We start from the raw sequence: 21,565 nt of genomic DNA on the forward strand, positions 1-21,565 counted from the left end.
ACTTTCTCTGGATCCCAAATGTTCCCACAAGCTTTATTCCAAAAATAATTTTATTTAATAGGTATTAAATAATGTATAGAAGGAAAAGGAGCTGGTGTCAGGTTCTGTTTATGTCCTTCTCTTACCCTAGCTCTTCTCGTGTTTTGCCTATTTTTTTGGGCATTTTCTTAGCATGGGGATCTTCTAGCTCCTTGGCCTTATAATAATGGGGAGCCACCTCCAGAAGCCAACTGCTTTCAATCTCCAGTACCTAGGAGAGAGAAAAGATCAATGGAGTTCCCTTCTTTCCAACATAGATCTTTTGTTGTTGTTATTTTTGTTTCTTAAATTGAAACAGGGTCTTGCTCTATTGCCCAGGCTGGACTGCAGTAGCGTATCATGGCTCAAAGCAGTCCTTCTGCCTCAGCCTCCCAAGTAGCTGAGACTACAGGCACACATCACAGTGCACCATTAATTTTTTGTATAGATGGAGTCTCACTATGTTGCCTGGGCTGATCTTGGCCTCCCAAAGTGCTAGGATCCTGCCTTGGCCTCCCAAAGTGCTGGGATGGTTTATAAAAATGAGCCACTATGCCCAGCCCCAACCTAGATCCTTATGTGTCTGGTCAAAAGTTATCTTTCCTCTTTGACTGCAGGGCTAGGGGTAAAGGTGCCTGGCTCTATTATCACATACCCAAAGGGCAGATATACCTCTGTATGTTATTCAAGATATCAAATAAGCTATTCCTAAGAAAAGCCTAGAACAACATGCCAGGCACGGTGGCTCACGCCTGTAATCCCAACACTTTGGGAGGCCGAGGCGGGCGGATCATGAGGTCAGGAGTTCGAGATCAGCCTGGCCAACATGGTGAAACCCCGTCTCTACTAAAAATACAAAAATTAGCTGGGCATGGTGGTGGGCACCTGTAATCCCAGCTACACTGGAGGCTGAGGCAGGGGAATCGCTTGAAACCGGAAGGTGGAGGTTGCATGAGCCAAGATCGTGCCACTGCACTCCAGCCTGGGCTACAAGAGCACGAAACTCTCAAAAAAAAAAGAAAACCTAGAACATAAAGACTAAGTACACTCTGTGAGACCAGAGACTCTCTGCTTTGTTCATTATAGCCCCAGCACCTATACAGTAGCCATTCAAATATTTATTGAATAAATGTCTAGTTCTCAGATCTTGGAAGATGCTGACACACCTGTTAGAAAGGATGTCTTTGGGCTGGGCATGGTGGCTCACACCTGTAATCCCTGCACTTTAGGAGGCCGAGGCAGGCATTTGAGACCAGCCTGGCCAACATGGTGAAACCTCTGCTAAAAATACCAAAAATTAGCCAGGCGTGGAGGCTTGCGCCTGTAATATCAGCTACTTGGGAGGCTGAGGCACGAGAATCTCTTGAACCCCAGAGGCAGAGCTTGCAGTGAGGCTAGATTGCACCACTGCACTCCAGCCTGGACAACAGAGCGAGACTCCATCTTAAAACAAAAACAAAAACAAAGGATGTCTTTCTATTTTGCTCTACCTTCCTCTTTCTGTACCAGTCCCAGCAACTTGAACCTGGGTTCTTAGCTTGCCAGGACACCATCTCTCTACAGAGTCTCCGCCTGCGTGGGCACAGGATGTTCTCACCTGTCTCATGAACTCTTTGGTGGTCAAGACAAGTTCGTGGTAGAGCAGCCAGCGTGGCTGTTGCTCGAAGAGGGAGGAGTTGGGATGAATGAAGACCGTCTGCTGCTGTTTCACTGTGCGGTAGCCACTCCGAGTCAACCGTGCCGTGTGGTAAAAGTAACCAGCAGTGATGGCCTAAGGAGCAGGCAGGAAAGAAAATCAATGGAAAAGGCAGACATCTGGGGACCCTAAGAGCTCACTACCTTTTTAGTTCAGGCTTCAGGAAAACTAGAGAGGTAAGGAATGCATGAATAACTTCCCAGGAATGAACCTCCAGTGGTCTGGGGAAGACACGGCCCTGGGAGGACACATCATACACAAGGGGAAGAGGGCATGCTCTCACGCTGGAGGAAATGCTGCATGCCCCCAAAGAAGCTTGCTCCTGGGGAGGTACTGGGGGTGGAAAGCAGGAGGCTGAAGAAATGCTGACCTTGCGTACACGGATATAGTCCCCCTGGCAGGAACTGAGACCAACTTCCACACGTTCCAAGAGCCCTTCCAGCTGTTCCCGCACATCCCGGGCTCGGCGCATTGATCTGAACTGTACAAAGTTCTCATAGCACCACTGGGAAGAGTAACCACTCTCAGCCCACTGGGAAGAGGGTTAAAAAGAAAGGAGAGATAGTTAACTATACAGCAGGACTAAAGTCCCCCAGTGTCTCTCATTCCCACTCACCCAAGCCCAGTGACCTGTGTGTAAACGTTTAGCAGAACCAGGTGGTCACCACCAGGGAGAAAGAAGTTGACACGGGCATTGTCAGCATGGACGACCTTGTCCTTTGGTCGGTAGAAGATGGAGTTGTTGACAGAGAGCATGGCAGCCACTGTCAGGATCTCCTCTGAACAGCTGTACCTGAGACAGGAAGGGGAAAGCATGAGTTCAAAGCAAGACACATAGGAACAGATATGGTGGAGTGGGGAGTGATCACTGTGTGATGGATGTTTCCTCATGTGGGGAAGGCTGGTTGGCATAATGGCTACAAAGCAGCCAGCAGATAGATTCTGGCAGCAGCTTGGGGGTCAAGGAGGTAGGGGCCATAGATGAAACACAGTCACAAAGGAGGGACATCCATGGAGGCAGGAGCAGGAAACACTGGGGACTTCTGAGGCTTCCGCAGAAAGTGTGCATTCACTATGTGCATTTGGAAAAGATCTCTGACAGCAGAGGAATGGCATTTAAAGGTCATCCCTCCACAGCTACATCTAAATGTTCTAGTTTGAAACCTTAGGAACAAGTAAGTTCCTCAAGGGGCCGGGCACAGTGGAATCAAGGATAGGATCAAGTGTCTTACCCTTGTGGGCCTCAAAAGGGGGCAATCAGAGTTATCTAATACTTTATTATGTGTTAAGGGATAACATGATGAACAGAAAAAGACAGACAAAGGGGACCCCAGAGACAGAGGAGGCCTGGCCAGTTTGTGTGCTGGGGGACTGGGTGGAGGGGAGGGCTTACTTCTCAGAGGCTAAGATCATTTTGGACAGCATGGGGTCCACCGGCAGCTCTGCCATCTTTCGACCAGACTAAGGACAGAGGAGAGAGAGTTGAGCCCAGTCCTCCCTCAGGTTTCCCACTACTACTACAGGGGTCCCTGGAGCCATCCTGACCCCTATCATCCTACCCCCACACATGCTGCCCCCCAACTCACCGTGGTGAGCTCCCCAAGGTGGTTGAGGGCTCCCAGAGCATACAGCTGCTCCAAAGCCAGCAGCAGTGTCTCATATGGTGGAGGGTCCAGGAAATCAAAGTGCATTAGGTCATGGATCCCTAGAGAGAGGTGTGACGGATGGAACAGAGGTCCCTTCAAAGGACGGTGACTCCAGCCCCTCCCTCCTCTCTCAGGTAGCCCAATCACCTAAGCTCTTGAGCAGCAACACGACATTGCCCAAGCTGGTCCTCTGGATCTCAGGCACTGTGGTTTCCTCAAGCTCGTGCTGATAGGCCCAGGCGGTATACAGGCGGAAGCACTTCCCTGCAGCCACCCGACCTGCCCTGCCAGCTCGCTGATTGGCTGAGGCCTGGAAAGAAAGGAGAGCAGGCTGGCTGATAATTTGGTCAGGGAAAAGAGAAAAGGCAGTATTTATGCAAGAAATCTGGAAGGATGCAAACTGCTCACCCCGGTTCCCTAGGAAGCCCCCACCCTGCTTCTGAGTTGGACCTTCTCTGTGGGCCAACTCCACCTCCCCCACTCCCATGCATCCCCAGGCTGACCTTGCTGCAGGGTGTGACAGTGAGTGATTCCATGCCTGTGCGGGGGTTATAGCTCTTCTGCTTACAGAACCCTGGATCCAGCACATAAATGATGCCCTCAATGGTGAGTGATGTCTCAGCAATGTTCGTTGCCACAACCACCTGAGTGAGAGGATATGGGGTCACCCAGTGACCCCACCTACCTAGTTACCCAGAAAAAGCAATCTTGGAAAGTTAGGAGTAGTGAAGCAGTTGCAGTAAGGGGCAGGAGCTGAGGGAATTAGTATCCAAGGTCAGGAGCAGGGGACAAGGCCAGAAGACAGGGGAGAGGGAAGTGGGGGCTGGGAGTCAGCAGGGCCATAGGAGGAAGGGAAATGGAGAAGAGGATTTAGGGTTTTTTTTTTTTTCAGAGATGGGAAATGGGGGTGTTCAAGTTCCTGCCCCATCTTCCCCACCGCCGCTTTCATCTTCACACAACACTTCCTGTAAGAGCCTCCTAACATGTATCTCTGCTTCTGCTCCTAGCCTCTGTCACATGGCATCCAGGATGGTCCTTTTAAAATACAAACCTGTCACATCACTCCCCATCCTTCAGCAGCCTCTTATCCTACTCTAGAATTCAATCCAAGCCCCTTAAAAGCCTGCATCACCTACCCCGGCTGCCTTTCTGACCTCATCTGCTAGCACTCCACCACCTCCCTCACTCCTCCCACACACTGCTTTGCTCTGCCCAGGTAAGTGCACTCCTCACTGGATCATTTGCATCAGCTATTCCCTCTGTCTGGCATACTCTTCTCCAAGATATCAGCCTGGCTCCCTCCCTCACCTGGTTTGGGTCTCTGTTCCACTTTCCCCCTCCCTACACCCCAAGGAAAATACCTTCATGCCAGTCCTCACTCCCACCCCTCAGAGTCAAGTTCCATCCTACTATGCTGCCTTGTATCTCTTCATAGCACTGGCCACAAATTGACAATATGTATTTATGCATCCACTGTTTCCCCAATAGACCACAAGTGCAAGTTTGTTAGGCTAGGGACTTTGTTTTGTTCATCACTGTATCATCAACCCCTGTGTACCTGACACACAGAAGGAACTCATTAAATATTTGTTGAATGAAAGTTGTATCTCTGCTCAAAATCCTTTGACTGCTACTCAGCTGTCTAAAGTCCAAACTTCGCCAGGCAGTGGCTTATGCCTGTAACCCAGCACTTTGGGAGGCCAAGGCGGGCGGATCACTTGAGTCCAGGGGTTCAAGACCAGCCTGGCCAACATGGCAAAACCCCATCTCTACCAAAAACTAGCTGGGTGTTGGCCGGGCATGGTGGCTCACACCTATAATCCCAGCACTTTGGGAGGCCAAGGTGGGCAGATCACCTGAGGTCAGGAGTTTGAGACCAATCTAGCCAAAATAGCGAAACCTCATCTCTACTAAAAACACAAAAAATTAGCTGGGCGTGGTGGAGGGCGCCTGTAATCCCAGCTACTAGGGGGGCTGAGACAGGAGAATCGCTTGAACCTGGGAGGCAGAGGTTGCAGTGAGCAGAGTTGGTGCCACTGCACTCCAGCCTGGGCAACAGAGTGAGACTCCATCTCAAAAAAAAAAAAAAAAAATTAGCTTGGGGTGGTGGTACACACCTATAATCCCAGCTACTTGGGAAGCTGAGGCACAAGAATCACTTGAGCCTGGGAGGTGGAGCCTGCAGTGAGTCGAAATCTTGCCACTGCACTCCAGCCTGGGCGACAGAGCGAGACTGTCTTGAAAAAGAAAAATAAATAAATAAAGTCCAAACTCTCCTGTCATCAAAGGCCCTCCCTAATCTTAGCCCCAAATTGTTTTTAGCCTTGTCTCCTACTCCTTCACCACATGAACCTCCCACTAAGCCTACTAGCTCACACTCTGACCTCAAACACACCTTGGGCCTTCCTCTGATAACTTCTCAGCCATCTTTCTTTCTTGAGACGGAGTCTCACACTGTCACCCAGGCTGGAGGGCAGTGGCACAATCTCAGCTCACTGCAACCTCCTCCTCCCGAGTTCAAGCGATTCTCATGACTCAGCCTCCTGAACAGGTGGGATTATAGGCGCACGCCACCATGCCCGGCTGATTTTTGTATTTTCAGTGGAGGCAGGGTTTCACCACGTTAGCCAGCCTCGTTTCAAACTACTGACCTCAAGTGATCCGCCCACCTCGGCCTCCGAAAGTCTCGGGATTACAGGCGTGAGCCACCACACCTGACCTCAGCCATTTCTCTTAAAGGTCCATATCAAATCCCACCTCTTGGCGCATCAAGGACTTCCCTTCTCCAATGAATCTACTGTGCTTACTTTCCAGATCACATATTTGGCTCTCTCTTGGTTCACACCATATTTCTCCTCTCTTCAGTCCCAGGAACAAGGGCCTGGCTGCTCCTCAGCTGTGTGCAGCAGTGCCCAGGACTCACCTTGCATGGGGCAGGCACACAGCTTCTTCACTACTAGTTGTGGGAAGCATAGGGGTGAAGAGTGTGGGTTTCTCCAACTGACCTTTCGTGCCCCAGGTGGTGTGGGCTGGAAGATTCGGGCCTGCATGTCAGAGGGCAGGTTGGCATAAATGGGCAGCACCAGGAGCTCCCGGATTTTGGAGCCCAGGCGGCGGCAGCGATCCTGGAGCATCTCACAGGCAGCCTCAATCTCCTCCTGGATAGCGGGTGAGGAGAGCAGCAGGGGTCCCAGAGTCACAGAAGGCCAACATGCCGGCCCTGCCTTCCCCTGGGATACATCATCCCCTCTCCCCGCCATGTCAGGCACCTGTCCCGTCAGGAACACCAGTATATCCCCAGGGGGCTGGGTCACATGGATCTGCAACACAGATACTACACAAGCTTCCAAGTAGTCAGCCTCTGGAGCCTGGAGAGCAGAAAGAGATGGGGTCACAGGAGGGCCACCTGCTTAGGCAAACCTTTCCTCTCCTCCCAGTTCAACATACGCTTTATCCTAGTTCCCCTTTCAAACTTCCATTCTATCTTTCCCTCCATGGGATAACCTTCTCCAAAGGCCTCAGCTTTTCTGCCACAGACTTAAGCCCATCCTCCCTGAGGGGGCACCTTGGTGTAGAAGATGTCCACAGGAAACCTGCGTCCAGGGATTCGAAACACAGGGGCGTCATCAAAGAAGGTGGAGAAACGGGCAGTGTCCATTGTGGCTGAAGCCACCAGGACTTTGAGCTCAGGTCGGAAGCGAGCAACATCCTTGATCAATCCAAAGAGAATGTCTGTGTGTAGGGTCCTTTCGTGTGCCTCATCCACCATCACCACGCTGGGGAGGGAATAGGAGAGCAATGAGGGAGGGGCACTGGGCAATGCAGTATCAGACACCAGGGTTCCCTGGATGAGAGGGGAGTAATGGACACAAAGAGCTCAAGAATGACTGTTGACAGAGGGGGCTCTAAGGAGAAGTCAGCCATCCCAGTTATGTAAGACCAACAGAAAGTCAGAGAAGGCCAGGGCCCCATGATCTGCAACCTATCCCAGCCTCAGCAGACAATAGGAGCCAAGATGTAGAGGCTGCACACTAAGGCCAGGACAAGTTAGCCATACCCTCTAGTTCAGTCAAGAGTCTGCTTAGATTCAGCAGCTGCTCTTACTAGACAAAGTTGAAGGATATGTTTTAGGCTGGGCGTGGTAGCTCACGCCTGTAATCCCAGCACCTTGGGAGGCCGAGGCAGGCGGATCACAAGGTCAGGAGTTCAAGACCAGTCTGGACAATATGGTGAAACCCTGTCTCTTCTAAAAATACAAAAAAAATTAGCCAGATGTGGTGGTAGGCGCCTGTAGTCCCAGCTACTTGGGAGGCTGAGGCAGGAGAACTGCTTGAACCTGGGAGGCAGAGGTTGCAGTGAGCCAAGATCGCGCCACTGCACTCCAGCCTGGGTGACAGAGCGAGACTCCATCTAAAAGAAAGAAAAGAAAGAAAGAAAGAAAGAAAGAAAGAGAGAGAGAGAGAGAGAGAAAGAAAGAAAGAAAGAAAGAAAGAAAGAAAGAAAGAAAGAAAGAAAGAAAGAAAGAAAGAGTGGAAGGATTTATTTTTTTGAGACAGTCTTGCTCTGTCGCCCAGGCTGGAGTGCAGTGGCATGATCTCAGGTCACTGCAAGCTCTGCCTCCTGGGTTCATGCCATTCTCCTGCCTCAGCCTCCCAAGTAGCTGGGACTACAGGCGCCTGCCACCGTGCCCGGCTAATTTTTTGTATTTTTAGTAGAGACGGGGTTTCACCATGTTAGTCAGGATGGTGTCAATCTCCTGATCTCATGATCCTCCTGCCTCGGCCTCCCAAAGTGCTGGGATTAAAGGCGTGAGCCACCATGCCCAGCCAGGATATGGTTTTTTTTTTTGAGACGGAGTCTCGCTCTGTCGCCCAGGCTGGAGTGCAGTGGCACGACCTCGGCTCACCGCAAGCTCCACCTCCTGGGTTCACACCATTCTCCTGCCTCAGCCTCCTGAGTAGCTGGAACTACAGGTGTCCGCCACCATGCCTGGCTAATTTTTTACATTTTTTAGTAGAGACGGGGTTTCGCTGTGTTAGCCAGGATGGTCTCGATCTCCTTACCTCGTGATCCACCCGCCTCGGCCTCCTAAAGTGCTGGGATTATAGGCGTGAGCCACTGCACCCAGCCGATACATTTTAAAGGAAAAAAAAAAGTGGAAGGCAGGGTCCCTTTCAATAAGGGTGGGCCACCAAGGCTGGCTGGGAGTAATAGACCTGAGCTGCTGTGATTCAGATAGCCCAGAAGCTCCTGGTGTCCTGTGGGACAACTGCTGCTGGCATCCTTCTTGGCTGTTTCTTCTTTTGGAGACAGGAGCAAGTTAAGCCTTTCTACCCCAACTCTCACAGGACTCTGCATCCTCCTTGGTTTCCTCCTAACTCAGTTACATGCATGACACCTTCTTTCTCTTTGCTTTAATCTTTGGCTTTTCTGGGTGGCAGCCAAGTCCCAGGAACTCATCCCCATCTTCCCCTACCCACCTCCCTGACCTCAACTCTGTGCCTAACCCTAACTGTGATGGTGAAGTCCCCAGCCATTCCACAAAGCAGGCTGGATCGATGGGAAAAAACACCTGCATCAGACACTCTTGCACTGGCTGGCTTTCCATGGGATCTCAGAGATTTTTTGCAAGGGATATGAAGGATAAAATCCTATCTGTCCAACTGCTCCACTGTGATCTTCCAGGAGCAGAAATTCACAGCCTCTGAAGAGTCAAAAAGGCACATACTGTTCAGCTGGCCCGACCCCACGCCCATTACATTCATGAATCCCTTTTCCCCCTCAACACATGTTCAACCAACCCCTGCTTGGCCATTTCCAGCACTAAGAGCTCATTATTCACAGACTAAGCTACCCAAGACTTGTGTGGAGGGTCAAGACCCAGGGTCCAACCACTCTGACAGGCCCTGCAATCTCCACACCACTCTGAGGGTTACTCAGCCATCGGTATTGAGTTGGAATCTGTCTCCCTGTAAACTCTCCATGGCTCCTAGCTATGTCCTGTAGTGTCACATAAAACAAATTTGATCCTTCTTTCCATGTAACAGCCTTCACATATTTAGAGGGAACCAGGATGCTTCCCCTGTTTCTCCCTCTGAGCTGAGCATTCCAAGTATTTTCAAATGGTCTTCACACGGCATATCAAGTCTCCGCAGCAATGCTCTGCTATCCTGGTTGTTTTCTAAACCCTGGAGATGAATGGGGAAAGAAGAAGAGGCTTTCTCTACAATCTCTTCTGTCCTCCAGCCCCATCTCCGTGGTACCTGGAGGTCAGTTCAAGGAGCATTTGAACCATAAAGATTCAAGAACTGGTGGATTAATCAGAAGACAATGGCTGAATTGGCTGGGTGGGAAGAAAGGAGACAAAGGCCAGAGATTAGAGATACCTGTAACTCGCGAGGTCAGGCTCAGAGAGGAACTCCCGGAGAAGCATCCCATCTGTCATGTAGCGGAGGACAGTTCGCTCTGATGTGCAGTCCTCAAAGCGGATGCTGTAGCCAACCTGGTCAAGGGAACCATTAGTAACCAAGTGTGGGCTGGTGTGCCCTGAAAGGAACTTGGGGAAAGGTGAAGTGGGGCAGCACCAAGACTTCTGCTGTAGGGACCTGAGGGCAGTGTAGACTGAGTCACAGACCCCAGTCTCTACCCCCCAGTTCCCTAGAAATCTCACCTCATTCCCAAGCTTCACACCCATCTCCCGGGCCACTCGGGCGGCCACACTCATGGCGGCCACTCTCCGGGGTTGGGTGCAGGCAATCTTCATTCCCTTGTTTGTATAACCCTGAATGACAAGGAAGAAAGAAGAGGTTTGCCCTTTGCTAAATATGCCCCCTGGGACAAGGTACAATTCAGAGAAAGAAGTTGTAAAAGCCAGGCAGGAGAAAAGGAAGAAAAGACAGATGCTGAAAACCAGAAAAGAAGGGCAAATAGACAGGATGACAGACCTAGGGCCCTCAAAGGGGGTCCTCACCCAGCTCCGGGTAATTAAGTTCATGACTCTGCTAGACTTGAGCTGGAAAAGAACAGATTAGCTGAGGCAGAGCCACCTAGGGTAAAAAAAAAAAAAAAAAGGCAGGAAAACTGGGCACAGTGGCTCATGCCTATAATCCTAGTACTTTGGGAGGCTGAGGTGGGAGGATCGCTTGAGCTCAGGAGTTCGAGACCAGCCTGGGCAACATAGTGTGACAAAAAAATTAAAAATTAAACATTTTGGCCAGGTACAGCGGCTCACACCTGCAACCCCAGCACTTTGGGAGGCCGAGGCAGATGGATCTCCTGAGGTTGGGAGTTCAAGACCAGCCTGGCCAAAATGGTGAAACCTCATCTCTACTAAAAATACAAAAAATTAGCCAGGCATGGTGGTGCATGCCTGTAATTCCAGCTACTTGGGAGGCTGAGGCAGGACAGTCGCTTGAACCTGGAAGGCAGAGGTTGCAGTAAGCCAAGATCATGCCACCGCACTCCAGCCTGGGCAAAGAGCAAGACTTTGTCTCAAAAAAAAAAAAAAAAAAAAAATTTCAGGCCAGGTGCAATGGCTAACACCTGTAATTCCAGCACTTTGGGAGGCCAAGGTGGGCAGATCACGAGGTCAAGAGATTGAGACCATCCTGGCCAACATGGTGAAAATCCATCTCTACTAAAAATACAAAAATTAGCTGGGTGTGGTGGTACGCACCTGTAGTCCCAGCTACTCAGGAGGCTGAGGCAGGAGAATCACTTGAACCCAGGAGGCAGAGGTTGCAGTGAGTCAAGATCGCGCCACTGCACTCCAGCCTGGTGACAGACCGAGACTCCACCTCAAAAAAACAAAAAATTTTTAGTATGGGCATGCTGGTGTGCACTTCCCAGACACTCAGGAGGCTGAGGTGGGAGGATCTCTTGAGCCCAGGAGTTCCAGGTTGCAGTGAGTCATGATGGTGGCACATCACTCCAGCTTGGGCATCAGAGCAAGAGCCTGTCTCCAAAATAAGGCAGGGGGCGGGCACAGTGGCTCACGCTGTAATCCCAGCACTTTGGGAGGCTGAGGCAGCTGGATCACTTGAGGTCAGGAGTTCGAGACCAGCCTGGCCAAAATGGTGAAACCCCATCTCTACTAAAAAATTAGCCAGGTGTGGTGGCGCATGCCTGTAATTCCAGCTACTCTGAAGGCTGAGGCAGGAGAATTGCTTGAACCCAGGAGTCAGAGGTTGCAGTGAGCCGAGATCGCGCCACTGCACTCCAGCCTGGGTGACAGAGCGAGACTCCGTCTCCAAAAGAAAAAAAACAACAACAAAAAAACTAACTAATCAAAAGGCAGGAAAACAGTCCTTTAACTCCTTGTTTTTTGGCCACATTGGAGTATAGGGAGGTCCACATTTACACACACGTCCCACTCCACCTCTCCATCTACCCGTCCTTCCAACCTGAATAAAATGAATGCAGGAAGTGAGAACAGAAATGTGAAAAGGGTATGGTCTTTATTCTCCAGAATTTCACAATTTAGTGGAAAAGATGGGTAAGTGACTACTAAAAATATAATGTAAAAGGAGCTCTGACAGGAATGAGGACATTGATGCCAGGTGCCCTGGCAAGCTGAAGGGTGAGATGACTGTACCTCCTCAAAGAGGTACTGCGGGATCTGAGTGGTCTTCCCTGAGCCTGTCTCGCCTTCAATGATGAGGACTTGGTGATTTGCAATAGCAGCCAGGAGCTCCTCTCGAAATGGGAACACCGGGAGGCTGCGGCGGACAGCCTGGATGGACTCTTTCTGCTGGGCCTGAGTTGAAGTGGGTGGAGCTGACGGCTCCTAAGGAAAGAGAAGGAGGTGTGAGCTAAATAGCTCGCTTCGGGTCCTCCTCAGAATGTCTCCCAGCTCCGCTCTTACCTCAACACCCTGGAGCTGAGTGGCCCGGACAAACTCAATGGTCTCCTCCTCCTCCAGCACCAGTTGATACTTGGGCTCCTGAGAGGCAGCATCTCGGGCCCCAAATTTCAGGAATGCTGCCCCAAGCCGTGCCTCCTCCCAGCGCCGCTGCTCCTCCCCAGGGGCTCCTGATTCCTCCTCCACTAGATCCACAGCTCGGGCTGGCTACAGAGAGAGGGGATATGTGAAGACTCGAAAACAGAGGATGTCCTCTCTGCCCACGCCCCTCTTCCCATTACTACCCCCGCCCACTTCCCACTGGGAAAGGCAAGGGAAGAAAGGGGCTGACCCAGGTGTTGCCCAATCCCCTGAAGCATTCCCCACAATTTGTCTTGGGGACCAAGGCTGAAGCAGATGCCGCTTCGCCTTACCTGTCCTCGGGTTTCCTTGGGCATGTGGTAGCGATTGGTGGCCTCCAGCTTCTCCTGCTCCCCAGCTGCCCGGTACTCCCGGGCGAGATCCCGCACTCGCCGCTTATATTTGAGCTCCTGCCGCTCATGCCGGCTCAGCTCCACGTCCCCAAAAAGGAACTCCTCATCAGCCAGCTCCGCCTCTAGGTCCTCAAGCTTCTCTCGCTCCCGCTTAGCCAGGTACTCTCGGCGAGATTTCTTCCGCAGCTCAGGGACCTGAGTTGGGAAAGGACAGTCGAATCCTCATCTTGCTGGAGCAGCAACCCCTTTCTCTACCAATCCCTACAAGGGAAAAATTCCCTGACAGGCAGGCATGAGAACCTAAGGATGCACCCTCTACCTTCCCTCTGCAATGCACAACCAAAACAATGACACACTCAAATCTGGGCCTCTTTGGATGCTACATGCTGACCCCACACCCTATCTTCCTGCAGCAGAATCCAGCTGCAAAGTCCTCTTAGGCAGCATTATCATCTTTGTTAATATAGATACATTAGGGAGATGTCTGCATAGCTTATATTTTACTCTTGCCATTTTATTCAAATTAGTGGAAAGGGAGAAAATAAAAGGCTAATCCAGTATTTAGAAGCACAGAACTCAAACCGAAAACAATTCAGACAAAGATAGAAACCAGTGGGGGGGCCAACAGGAGGCAATCTTCAGCCCCAGTTAGATGTCCCTTGGTCTTAAACTGAATGAATATAGTTTGAGGAAGGGAAAAAAACTGATTATAAAAAGTTAGGACTACAGCATCAGAGTATTTCTGTAAGGCAAATGTAATCAGGGATGTTTGGCTCTCTGGTACTAACCTCTCTTCACTATGCTATGTGTCACTTAGTTTCTACATATTTACCTTTGATACAAACTTTTCAGGACACATTATGGATGACAGCAGAAAACTGGCAATATGTATAAGGCCCTTTCCTGCCAAGAGTCCTCCCACTATGACATCATCCTCTCTGTGATCACAACCTCCTCTACGGCAAGGTCAAAGCCCCTCTGGTGGCCAGGCGGGCGCGGTGGCTCACACCTGTAATCCAAGCACTTTGAAAGGCTGAGGCGGGTGGATCACCTGAGGTCAGGAGTTCGAGACCAGCCTGGCCAACATGGTGAACTCCCTCTCTACTAAAAATACAAAAATTAGTGGGGCATGGTGGTGGGCACCTGTAATCCCAGCTACTCAGGAGGCTGAGTCAGGAGAATCGTTTGAACCTGGGAGATGGAGTTGCAGTGCGCTTAGATCAGGCCATTGCGCTCCAGCCTGAGCAACAAGAACAAAACTGCATCTTAAAAAAAAAGCCCCTCTGCTGCTCTACCCTTAAGGGGCCTGGTTCTATTTAGTTGCTTGGCTTTTCTTGTTTGTTCTGTAAAGATTTAAAATGCAGTTTATGATCATGACCTAATCTGAGTACCACAGTCAAATATTCCTTCCATGGAAGAGGCAGACAGATTTTTTTTTAATATGGGCAAAAAATCAGAGCAATTTGAGCATTAAAAAGAATAATGACGGCCGGGTGCGGTGGCTCAAGCCTGTAATCCCAACACTTTGGGAGGCCGAGGCGGGCAGATCACAAGGTCAGGAAATCGAGACCATCCTGGCTAACACAGTGAAACCCCGTCTCTACTAAAAATACAAAAAATTAGCCCGGCGTGGTAGTGGGCACTTGTAGTCCCAGCTACCTGGGAGACTGTAGCAGGAGAATGGCATGAACCCAGGAGGCGGAGCTTGCAGTGAGCCGAGATCGCGCCACTCCACTCCAGCCTGGGCGACAGAGCGAGACTCCACCTCAAAAAAATAAAAAAATAAAAAATAATAATGAAGTGAGATTATAAAATACTGAAAAATAAAAATTCATGAGTCCAATGTGACACACACAAACAAAAAACAAGGGAAAAAAAATCTGTCACCAGTGAAATGACTGTTACACCAAACTCCTTACTCTAAAAATTGGCATTTAAAAGGAAACAAACGTTTATCCTGCTTTTTAAGAAGGAACTGTAGCTTGTTCCTAGTTGTTGAGGAAAAGCTCTTCTTTATAGACAAATTCTCGCCAATACATGTAACAGGAATGACAGAATCAAAAAATCACCATTTTGCAGTCCCCAATAAAATAACATGTTCAGGAAAGGATTAGCAGTGGCTGCTAAAAGCATTCAATGAAAGGCTGCTGGTAGAAAGGATATTAATACTAATAGATACACAACTGGATACTATGTCCCCGTGATATGATATAATATGAAGTGCACATCACTGCCCAAGAAGTGTTCCTGCCACAACTGTTTAATCTGAGTGTCGACAAGCTTTAGACCCAATTCCTGCTTTAAAGAAAGCACAGGGCAGAGAAGTACTTAACACCACAAGATAAGGATCAGACAAATCCAGAATGTAGGACACTGCAAGGTGAGACAGAGAGAGAAACAAACTAAAATCTAATAACCAAATGCAATGCATGAACCTTGACTGCATTCTTGTTGGAAAAAGCAGTCATTAAAGTTATTTTGGGGTAATGAGGAAATCTTTCATTGTAGAGAGATCTTAGTCGATACATAAGAATTGCTGTTCAACTTCCTGACTGTGACAAGAGCATTCTGATTTTAGAGGACAATGTCTTTATCCTTAGCAGGTACAAACTGATGTATTTAGAGATAAAATGCCATGATGTCTAAGACTCTTTTAAATGGTCTGAAAAGAAAAAACATACCACATTTACAGAGACAATGCAAATACTACCCATAGTATTAACCATTTTTCAATCTGAAGAGTGTCTATGAGCATTCTTTGTTCTATTCCTTCAACTTCCCTATGTGCTTAAACATTTTTGTAATCGAAAAAGAAAAATTACGGCTGGGCGCAGTGGCTCACGCCTGTAATCTTAACACTTTGAGAGGCCGAGGTGGGTGGATCGCCTAAGGTCAGGAGTTTGAGATCAGACTGGCCAACATGGCGAAACCCCGTCTCTACTAAACATACAAAAATAAGCCAGGCATGCTTGTGCATGTCTGTAGTCCCAGCTACTTGGGAGGTCGAGGCAGGAGAATCACTTGAACCCGGGAGATGGAGGTTGCAGTGAGCCGAGATCATGCCACTGCACTCCAGCCTGGGCGACAGAACGAGACTCCATCTCAAAAAAAAAAAAAAAAAAGAAAGAAAAATTAAATTCAGGCCAAAACAGTAACACCACCACCACTACAACTGCACTGAAATGTCTCAGAAGCCTAACCACAGTCAATTTCAGGAAGAGATATGAGATAAATTGGTCAGGAGAGACCTGGGAACCAGTAGGCCGTTCTTAGAACTCCAAAAGTTGGCCGGGCACACGGTGACTCACACCTATAATCCCAGCACTTTGGGAGGCCGAGGCAGGTAGATCACCTGAGGTCAGGAGTTCAAGACCAGCCTGACCAACATGGAGAAACACCATCTCTACTAAAAATACAAAATTAGCCAGGCGAGGTGGCTCATGCCTGTAATCCCAGCTACTCTGGAGACTGAGGCAGGAGAATCGCTTGAACCCGGGAGGTGGAGGTTGCAGTGAGCCAAGATCACACCACTGCACTCCAGCCCGGGCAACAAGTGCAAAACTCTGTTTCAAAAAAAATAGACAAATAAATTTTAAAAAGTAAAAAGGGCCAGGCATGGTGGCTCATGCCTGTAATCCCAACACTTTGGGAGGCCAAGGCGGGCAGATCACAAGGTCAAGAGATCAAGACCATCCTGGCCAACATGATGAAACCTCCTACTAAAAATACAAAAAATTAGCCGAGTGTGATAGCGCAGGCCTGTAGTCCCAGCTACTCAGGAGGCTGAGGCAGGAGAATAGCTTGATTCCTCCACCAGGGAGGCACAGGTTGTAGTGAGCTGAGATCGCATCACCACACTCCAGCCTGGCAACAGTGTGACACTCCATCTCAAAAATAAATAAATAAATAAAAACAAAAAATAAAATAAAACAAATAAAAAGAAGGCTGGGCGCGGTGGCTCATGCCTGTAATTCCAGCTCTTTGGGAGGAATTCCAAAGGAATTCCAGCTCTTTGGGAGGCCAAGGCAGGTGGATCACAAGGTCAGGGGTTCGAGACCACCCTGGCCAACATGGTGAAACCACGTCTCTACTAAAGGTACAAAAAATTAGCCAGGCGTGGTGGTGTGCGCCTGTAATCCCAGCTACTCAGGAGGCGGAGGTTGCAGCGAGCCGAGATTGCATCATTGCACTGCAGCCTGGGTGACAGGGCAAGACTCCGTTTCCAAAAAAAAAAAAAAAAGGAACTCCAAGAGTCCCAAAATTCTATTGGGGAATCTAAGTGTGACTTTACTTGACAAGACCAGGCCTTTGGAAAACAGCTTAACCTACCTAGTTTCACACCATAAAAAGTCCAGTTTATGAATTACAAGGGCTCTGTCCCTGTCCAGTGAGAAAACACAGGGAGATCACAAAGCCACATAAGGGGTGCAGGAATTAGGTGGTGGGAAGGTATTTGGAAATGGTGTCCCTAAGCTGAATGGTCAGCACATCCCTGTACAGTGGGACTGCTGCCCTGCCCTTGCCCTCCAGCAACCTTCCTGACAACATTCCAGCTGCCTCATATCTCATTAGGACTGAGGAATAGGGAAAGCTCACAATTTCATTCACTAATAGAGTATATTTGATCCTAAAGTTAAGAGTCAAGGAGGACTTATGGGTAGCCTCCCTCCCCCTACAACTTAAGAGGGTTCCTTCCCTCAACAACATAAGTCTAGCCTCAGCTGGCTCCTAACAACCAAGCCCCTCTTCCAGAAACCTGACCGCCCCATCAGCATCCACACTGTGCTTCGTCTGTATCCTCTTTCCCTATACACTCTATCAGAAAGTCTTTCCTTTTGTCTTCTGATCTTGGCTCCCTAGGCCCTGGGACTCACCATGGCCTTCCGGTCTTCCTCGGCCATCTTGAGGCGCTTCTGAGCCTCTTCATAAGCCTGGAAAAAAAAAAACAAGAATGGAGGGGTGTGAGGCCAAAGAGCCCCCACACTGACAGCTGCTCCCCTCTAGAATCACAAGGATCATTCAGATGTACCCTAACACAAAAAATGTCCCCTCTCAGTGAGGAATCTCTCTGATTGCAGGTACAGCAGAGAGTTGCTTTAGCCACAGCATGCACAGGGCTTCTCTCACCACAGAGGTGAACATCTCACTAGAGATAGCCCCTTGTCTTCCCAGAGATCACTATCTCTGCAATCACAGCCAACCTCAGATTTCACCCTGGGATCTTGGTGATTTACAGAACATGCTGCTCCTATTCACCTTCTTGTCTGACCGTTCCAGGACATTTCGAGTCCGATCCTTGTCCCGCTGTCGAACCCGCTCAGCAAAGGCATCACGCTCCTCCAGGTCCTGAAGGCGCTCACGCTCTGTCCGTTCCCACTCATCTTCTGACTCTGGCTTCTCTGTCTGCTGTTTACTCCCCCTGCAGCCCAACCAGGGGATTAAATAAGGGCAGGGAGAACACTTCAGCCTGCCCCATCCTCTCTCGCCCTGCTTCTGACTTACCCTGTTTTCTTCTTCCCTTTCTCAGAAGCCTCTTCCTCCTCTTCTTCCTCTTCTTCCTCACGCTTCTTCCTGAGGTGTTTCCGCTTTTTACGTTTCTTCTGGAGGCTGCTTCCAACCCTACTCACAGTCTCCTCACTGCTCTCTTCACTGTCTTCCAGTAACTTATAAGATCGGTTCTTCTCCAGCAGGGCTCGGGCCTCTCGCTCTGCTGCCCGAGCTGGCTTTTCTACCACTGCCTTTCGTGGTACCTGTCAGTAGAGGGGAAGATAAGGAGGTCTGAGCAACTCCTGATCTCTGCCCTCCCACTCAGCTCTGTTCCTAATTTAAGCAATTACTTAGTCTTTCCTGCCTCCCCACCACCACCGCCAGGCAATGGCGTGATCTCGGCCTACTTGAACCTCCACCTCCCAGGTTCAAGCAATTTTCCTGCCTCAGCCTCCCAAGTAGCTGAGATTACAGGCACATGCCACCACGCCCTACTAATTTTTGTATTTTTAGTAGAGATAAGGTTTCACCATGTTGACCAGGCTGGTTTCGAACTCTTGACCTCATGATCCACTCGCCTCAGCCTCCCAAAGTGCTAGGATTACAGGCATGAGCCACCGCACCCAGGCACAATTACTTAGTTTTAAACCAGCTAACCAGCCTTCATTCTCTTTCTTCCTCATGGCTTCACCCCACGTTCATCATCCTGAACGGAGCCCACAGCTTTTATTTATTTATTTTTTTTTTTACAGACAGGGTTTCACACTGTCCCTCTTGGGCTCAAGTGAGCCTCCCACCTCAGGCTCCTAAGTAGCTAGAAACACAGGTGCACACTACCACGCCCAACTAATTTTTAAATTTTTTGTAGGGAGAAGGTTTCGCCATGTTGCCCAGGCTGGTCTCAAGTAATCCTCCTGCCTCAGCCTCCCGGGATGCTGCGATTACAGGTGTGAGCCACTGCACCCGGCCCCCTCTGTTAATTAAACGACTGAAAGGAAGTTCAGAAGCTGAGGGATGCCGGGCATGGTGGCTCACGCCTGTAATCTCAGCACTCTGGGGGTGCTGAGAGAGGATTGCTTGAGCTGAGGAGTTAGAGACCAGCCTGCGCAACACACCAAGGCCTCGTCTCTAAAAATAAAAATAAAAATAAAAGATATTAGCCGGGGGTGGTGGCACGCGCCCGTAGTCCCAGCTACTGGGGAAGATGAGGTGGGAGGGTCGCTTCAGCCAGGGAGGTCGACGCTGTAGTGAGCCGTGATCTTACGACCGCACTCCAGCCTGGGCGACGGGGCGAGCGAGACTGTGTCTCTCAAAAAAAAAAAAAAAACAGAAAAAAAAAGAAATGCAGAAACTAAGATCCCTACTGAATCGCAATCTGCGTTTTAACAAGGGCCCTGGATGCATGTTAAGAGTTCGAGAAACAACGTTCTATTGCGCTTAACCCGACACACCTAAGCCCTCCTCAATCTTCTCCACTGAGCTGGGCGTCCAGCAGCTAGCACAGTACCTACGCGACAACGGACAAAGAATAAGTGCTTCTGAACTAAGCTTTCTTAACTCCTCGATGGACCGTTAGGCCAGGCTCACCGGGACAAATCACAGGGCCCCTCCCCACCCCTGCCGACACCTTGTTCCAGAGTCTCAAGGCGAAGTCCCGGGCCGGCCCACTGAGATCCAAGGTATCAGTGTCTCGTAGGCGCTGCACGAACTCCTCGGCCGAGGTGCAGCGCTGTGCGGTACCGATCAGGAACTGGGCGACGTGCCGCTCGCTCAGCCCCAACACCGAGTGCAGCTCGTCCTGAACCCAGCGCTCCAGCCCCGCCGGCGTCGCCATGGCCCTGAAGCGTCGCGCAGCCGCGCTCACTGCTGGGCCGGTCGGAGGCCTGGAGACCTCGGCTGGAGCCTTAGCTTCGCAAGGCAGCTACCTCGGGACCTCTACATCTTCCGACATCCCAAAGCCGTCTTCCCGTACCGCGGAGTCCGGAAGGGGCTGCACTTTTTTGGCCTCTAAGCACTACGGTGGCCGAGCGAGTTCAAACCTCGCGGAACCATACCTGAAAGCTCGGGGTAATTCTTTTTTCTTCATTTCTCCTCTATCCAGTTTCTCTGACGCCCCCTGATGGTCAGTCTGTGAGTGCTTCGCTCACGCATTCATTCAACAAGTGAAATTAATTTAATGGATGCCTAATGTGTGCTCATTGCTTTCCGTCCCTGGGATATAGCAGAGGACAAATCAAAAGTTCCTTACCAAATTTACATTTTGCGGTGGGGGAGGGACAAGATACATAATAAAGTATGGAAATTTTATAGAGCCAAAAACTATACGAAGTAAGGGAGGACCGAAATTCTATTTCAGATCGGAAGATCGGGTCCATGCTCATAAAACATATTAGCATTGTTGGCCGGGAGCGGTGGCTCATGCCTGTAATCCCAGCACTTTGGGAGGCCAAGGCGGGCTGATTACCTGAGGTCAGGAGTTCGAGACCAGCCTGGCCAAGATGGCGAAACCCTGTCTCTACTAAAAATATAAAAATTAGCCGGGCGTGGTGGTGTGCGCCTGTAGTCCCAGCTACTCGGGAGGCTGAGGCAGGAGAATCGTTTGAACGTGGGAAGCAGAGTTTGCAGTGAGCTAAGATCCCACCACTGCACTCCAGCCTGAGCGACAGAGGAAGACTCTGTCTCAAACAAACAAAAAAGTGACCTTTGCTAGGACTGGTTTGCCTGCAGCAGGAGTGAAGACAGGCCAGGTATAAGGGAAGACCTCTAGGCAGGAAGAAACTGGGGAACTGGGGAAAGTTGTTAAAGACAAAATCTCCAAACTAAGGAACAGGCAAACTGTGTTCTGCATTTTTGCTAACAGCCTGAGAAAATCACTGGTGGCTGCCTATTTAAAAGTAAGCAAGGCCAGGTGCAGTGGCTCTTGCTGTAATCCCAGCACTTTGGGAGGCTGAGGCAGGAGGATATCTTGAGACCAAGGGTTTGAGACCAGCCTGCGCAACATGGTGAGACCCCGCCATCTCTACAAAAAATTAGCCAGGTGTGGAGGTGTGCACCTGTAGTCCCAGCTACTCTGGAGACTGAGACAGGAGAATTTTTTTTTTTTTTTTTTTTTGGAGACAGAGTCTCGCTCTGTTGCCCAGACTGGAGTGCAATGGCACGATCTCGGCTCACTGCAACTTCCGCCTCCCAGGTTCAAGTGATTCTCCTGCCTCAGCCTCCTGAGTAGCTGGAATTACAGGTGTGACAGGCACACGCCATCACGCCCAGCTAATTTTTGTATTTTTAATAGAGACGGGGTTTTACCATGTTGGTCAGGCTGGTCTCAAACCCCTGACCTCATGATCTGCCCGTCTCAGCCTCCCAAAGTGCTAAGATTACAGGCGTG

General features: G+C 49.9%; 1 protein-coding gene across 2 annotated transcripts; it reads right to left on the minus strand.

Moving 5' to 3' along the window:
* Positions 1-6: 6 nt before the first annotated feature.
* DHX16 (DEAH-box helicase 16) lies at positions 7-20,240 on the minus strand. 2 transcript variants are annotated; one of them, XM_030803224.1, is made up of 20 exons: positions 19,808-20,240; positions 18,196-18,443; positions 17,950-18,112; positions 17,568-17,624; positions 12,634-12,888; positions 12,224-12,427; positions 11,954-12,145; positions 10,031-10,141; positions 9,747-9,862; positions 6,926-7,136; positions 6,630-6,728; positions 6,366-6,518; positions 3,864-4,004; positions 3,508-3,670; positions 3,301-3,419; positions 3,108-3,175; positions 2,345-2,507; positions 2,085-2,246; positions 1,616-1,789; positions 7-250 (listed from the first exon to the last, which is right to left on the minus strand). In XM_030803224.1, the coding sequence occupies exons 1-20, from the start codon at positions 20,012-20,014 to the stop codon at positions 122-124; spliced, it is 3,135 nt and encodes a 1,044-aa protein (XP_030659084.1). In that variant the 5' UTR covers positions 20,015-20,240; the 3' UTR covers positions 7-121. The 2 variants fall into 2 exon arrangements, with proteins under 2 accessions (XP_030659084.1, XP_030659085.1); XM_030803225.1 differs by lacking the exons at positions 9,747-9,862; positions 10,031-10,141; positions 11,954-12,145; ... (4 more) ...; positions 18,196-18,443; positions 19,808-20,240 and adding an exon at positions 8,868-9,538.
* Positions 20,241-21,565: the final 1,325 nt, after the last annotated feature.

This window comes from Nomascus leucogenys, chromosome 22a (assembly GCF_006542625.1).
Source record: "Nomascus leucogenys isolate Asia chromosome 22a, Asia_NLE_v1, whole genome shotgun sequence".
NCBI classification, from domain to species: Eukaryota; Metazoa; Chordata; class Mammalia; order Primates; family Hylobatidae; genus Nomascus; species Nomascus leucogenys.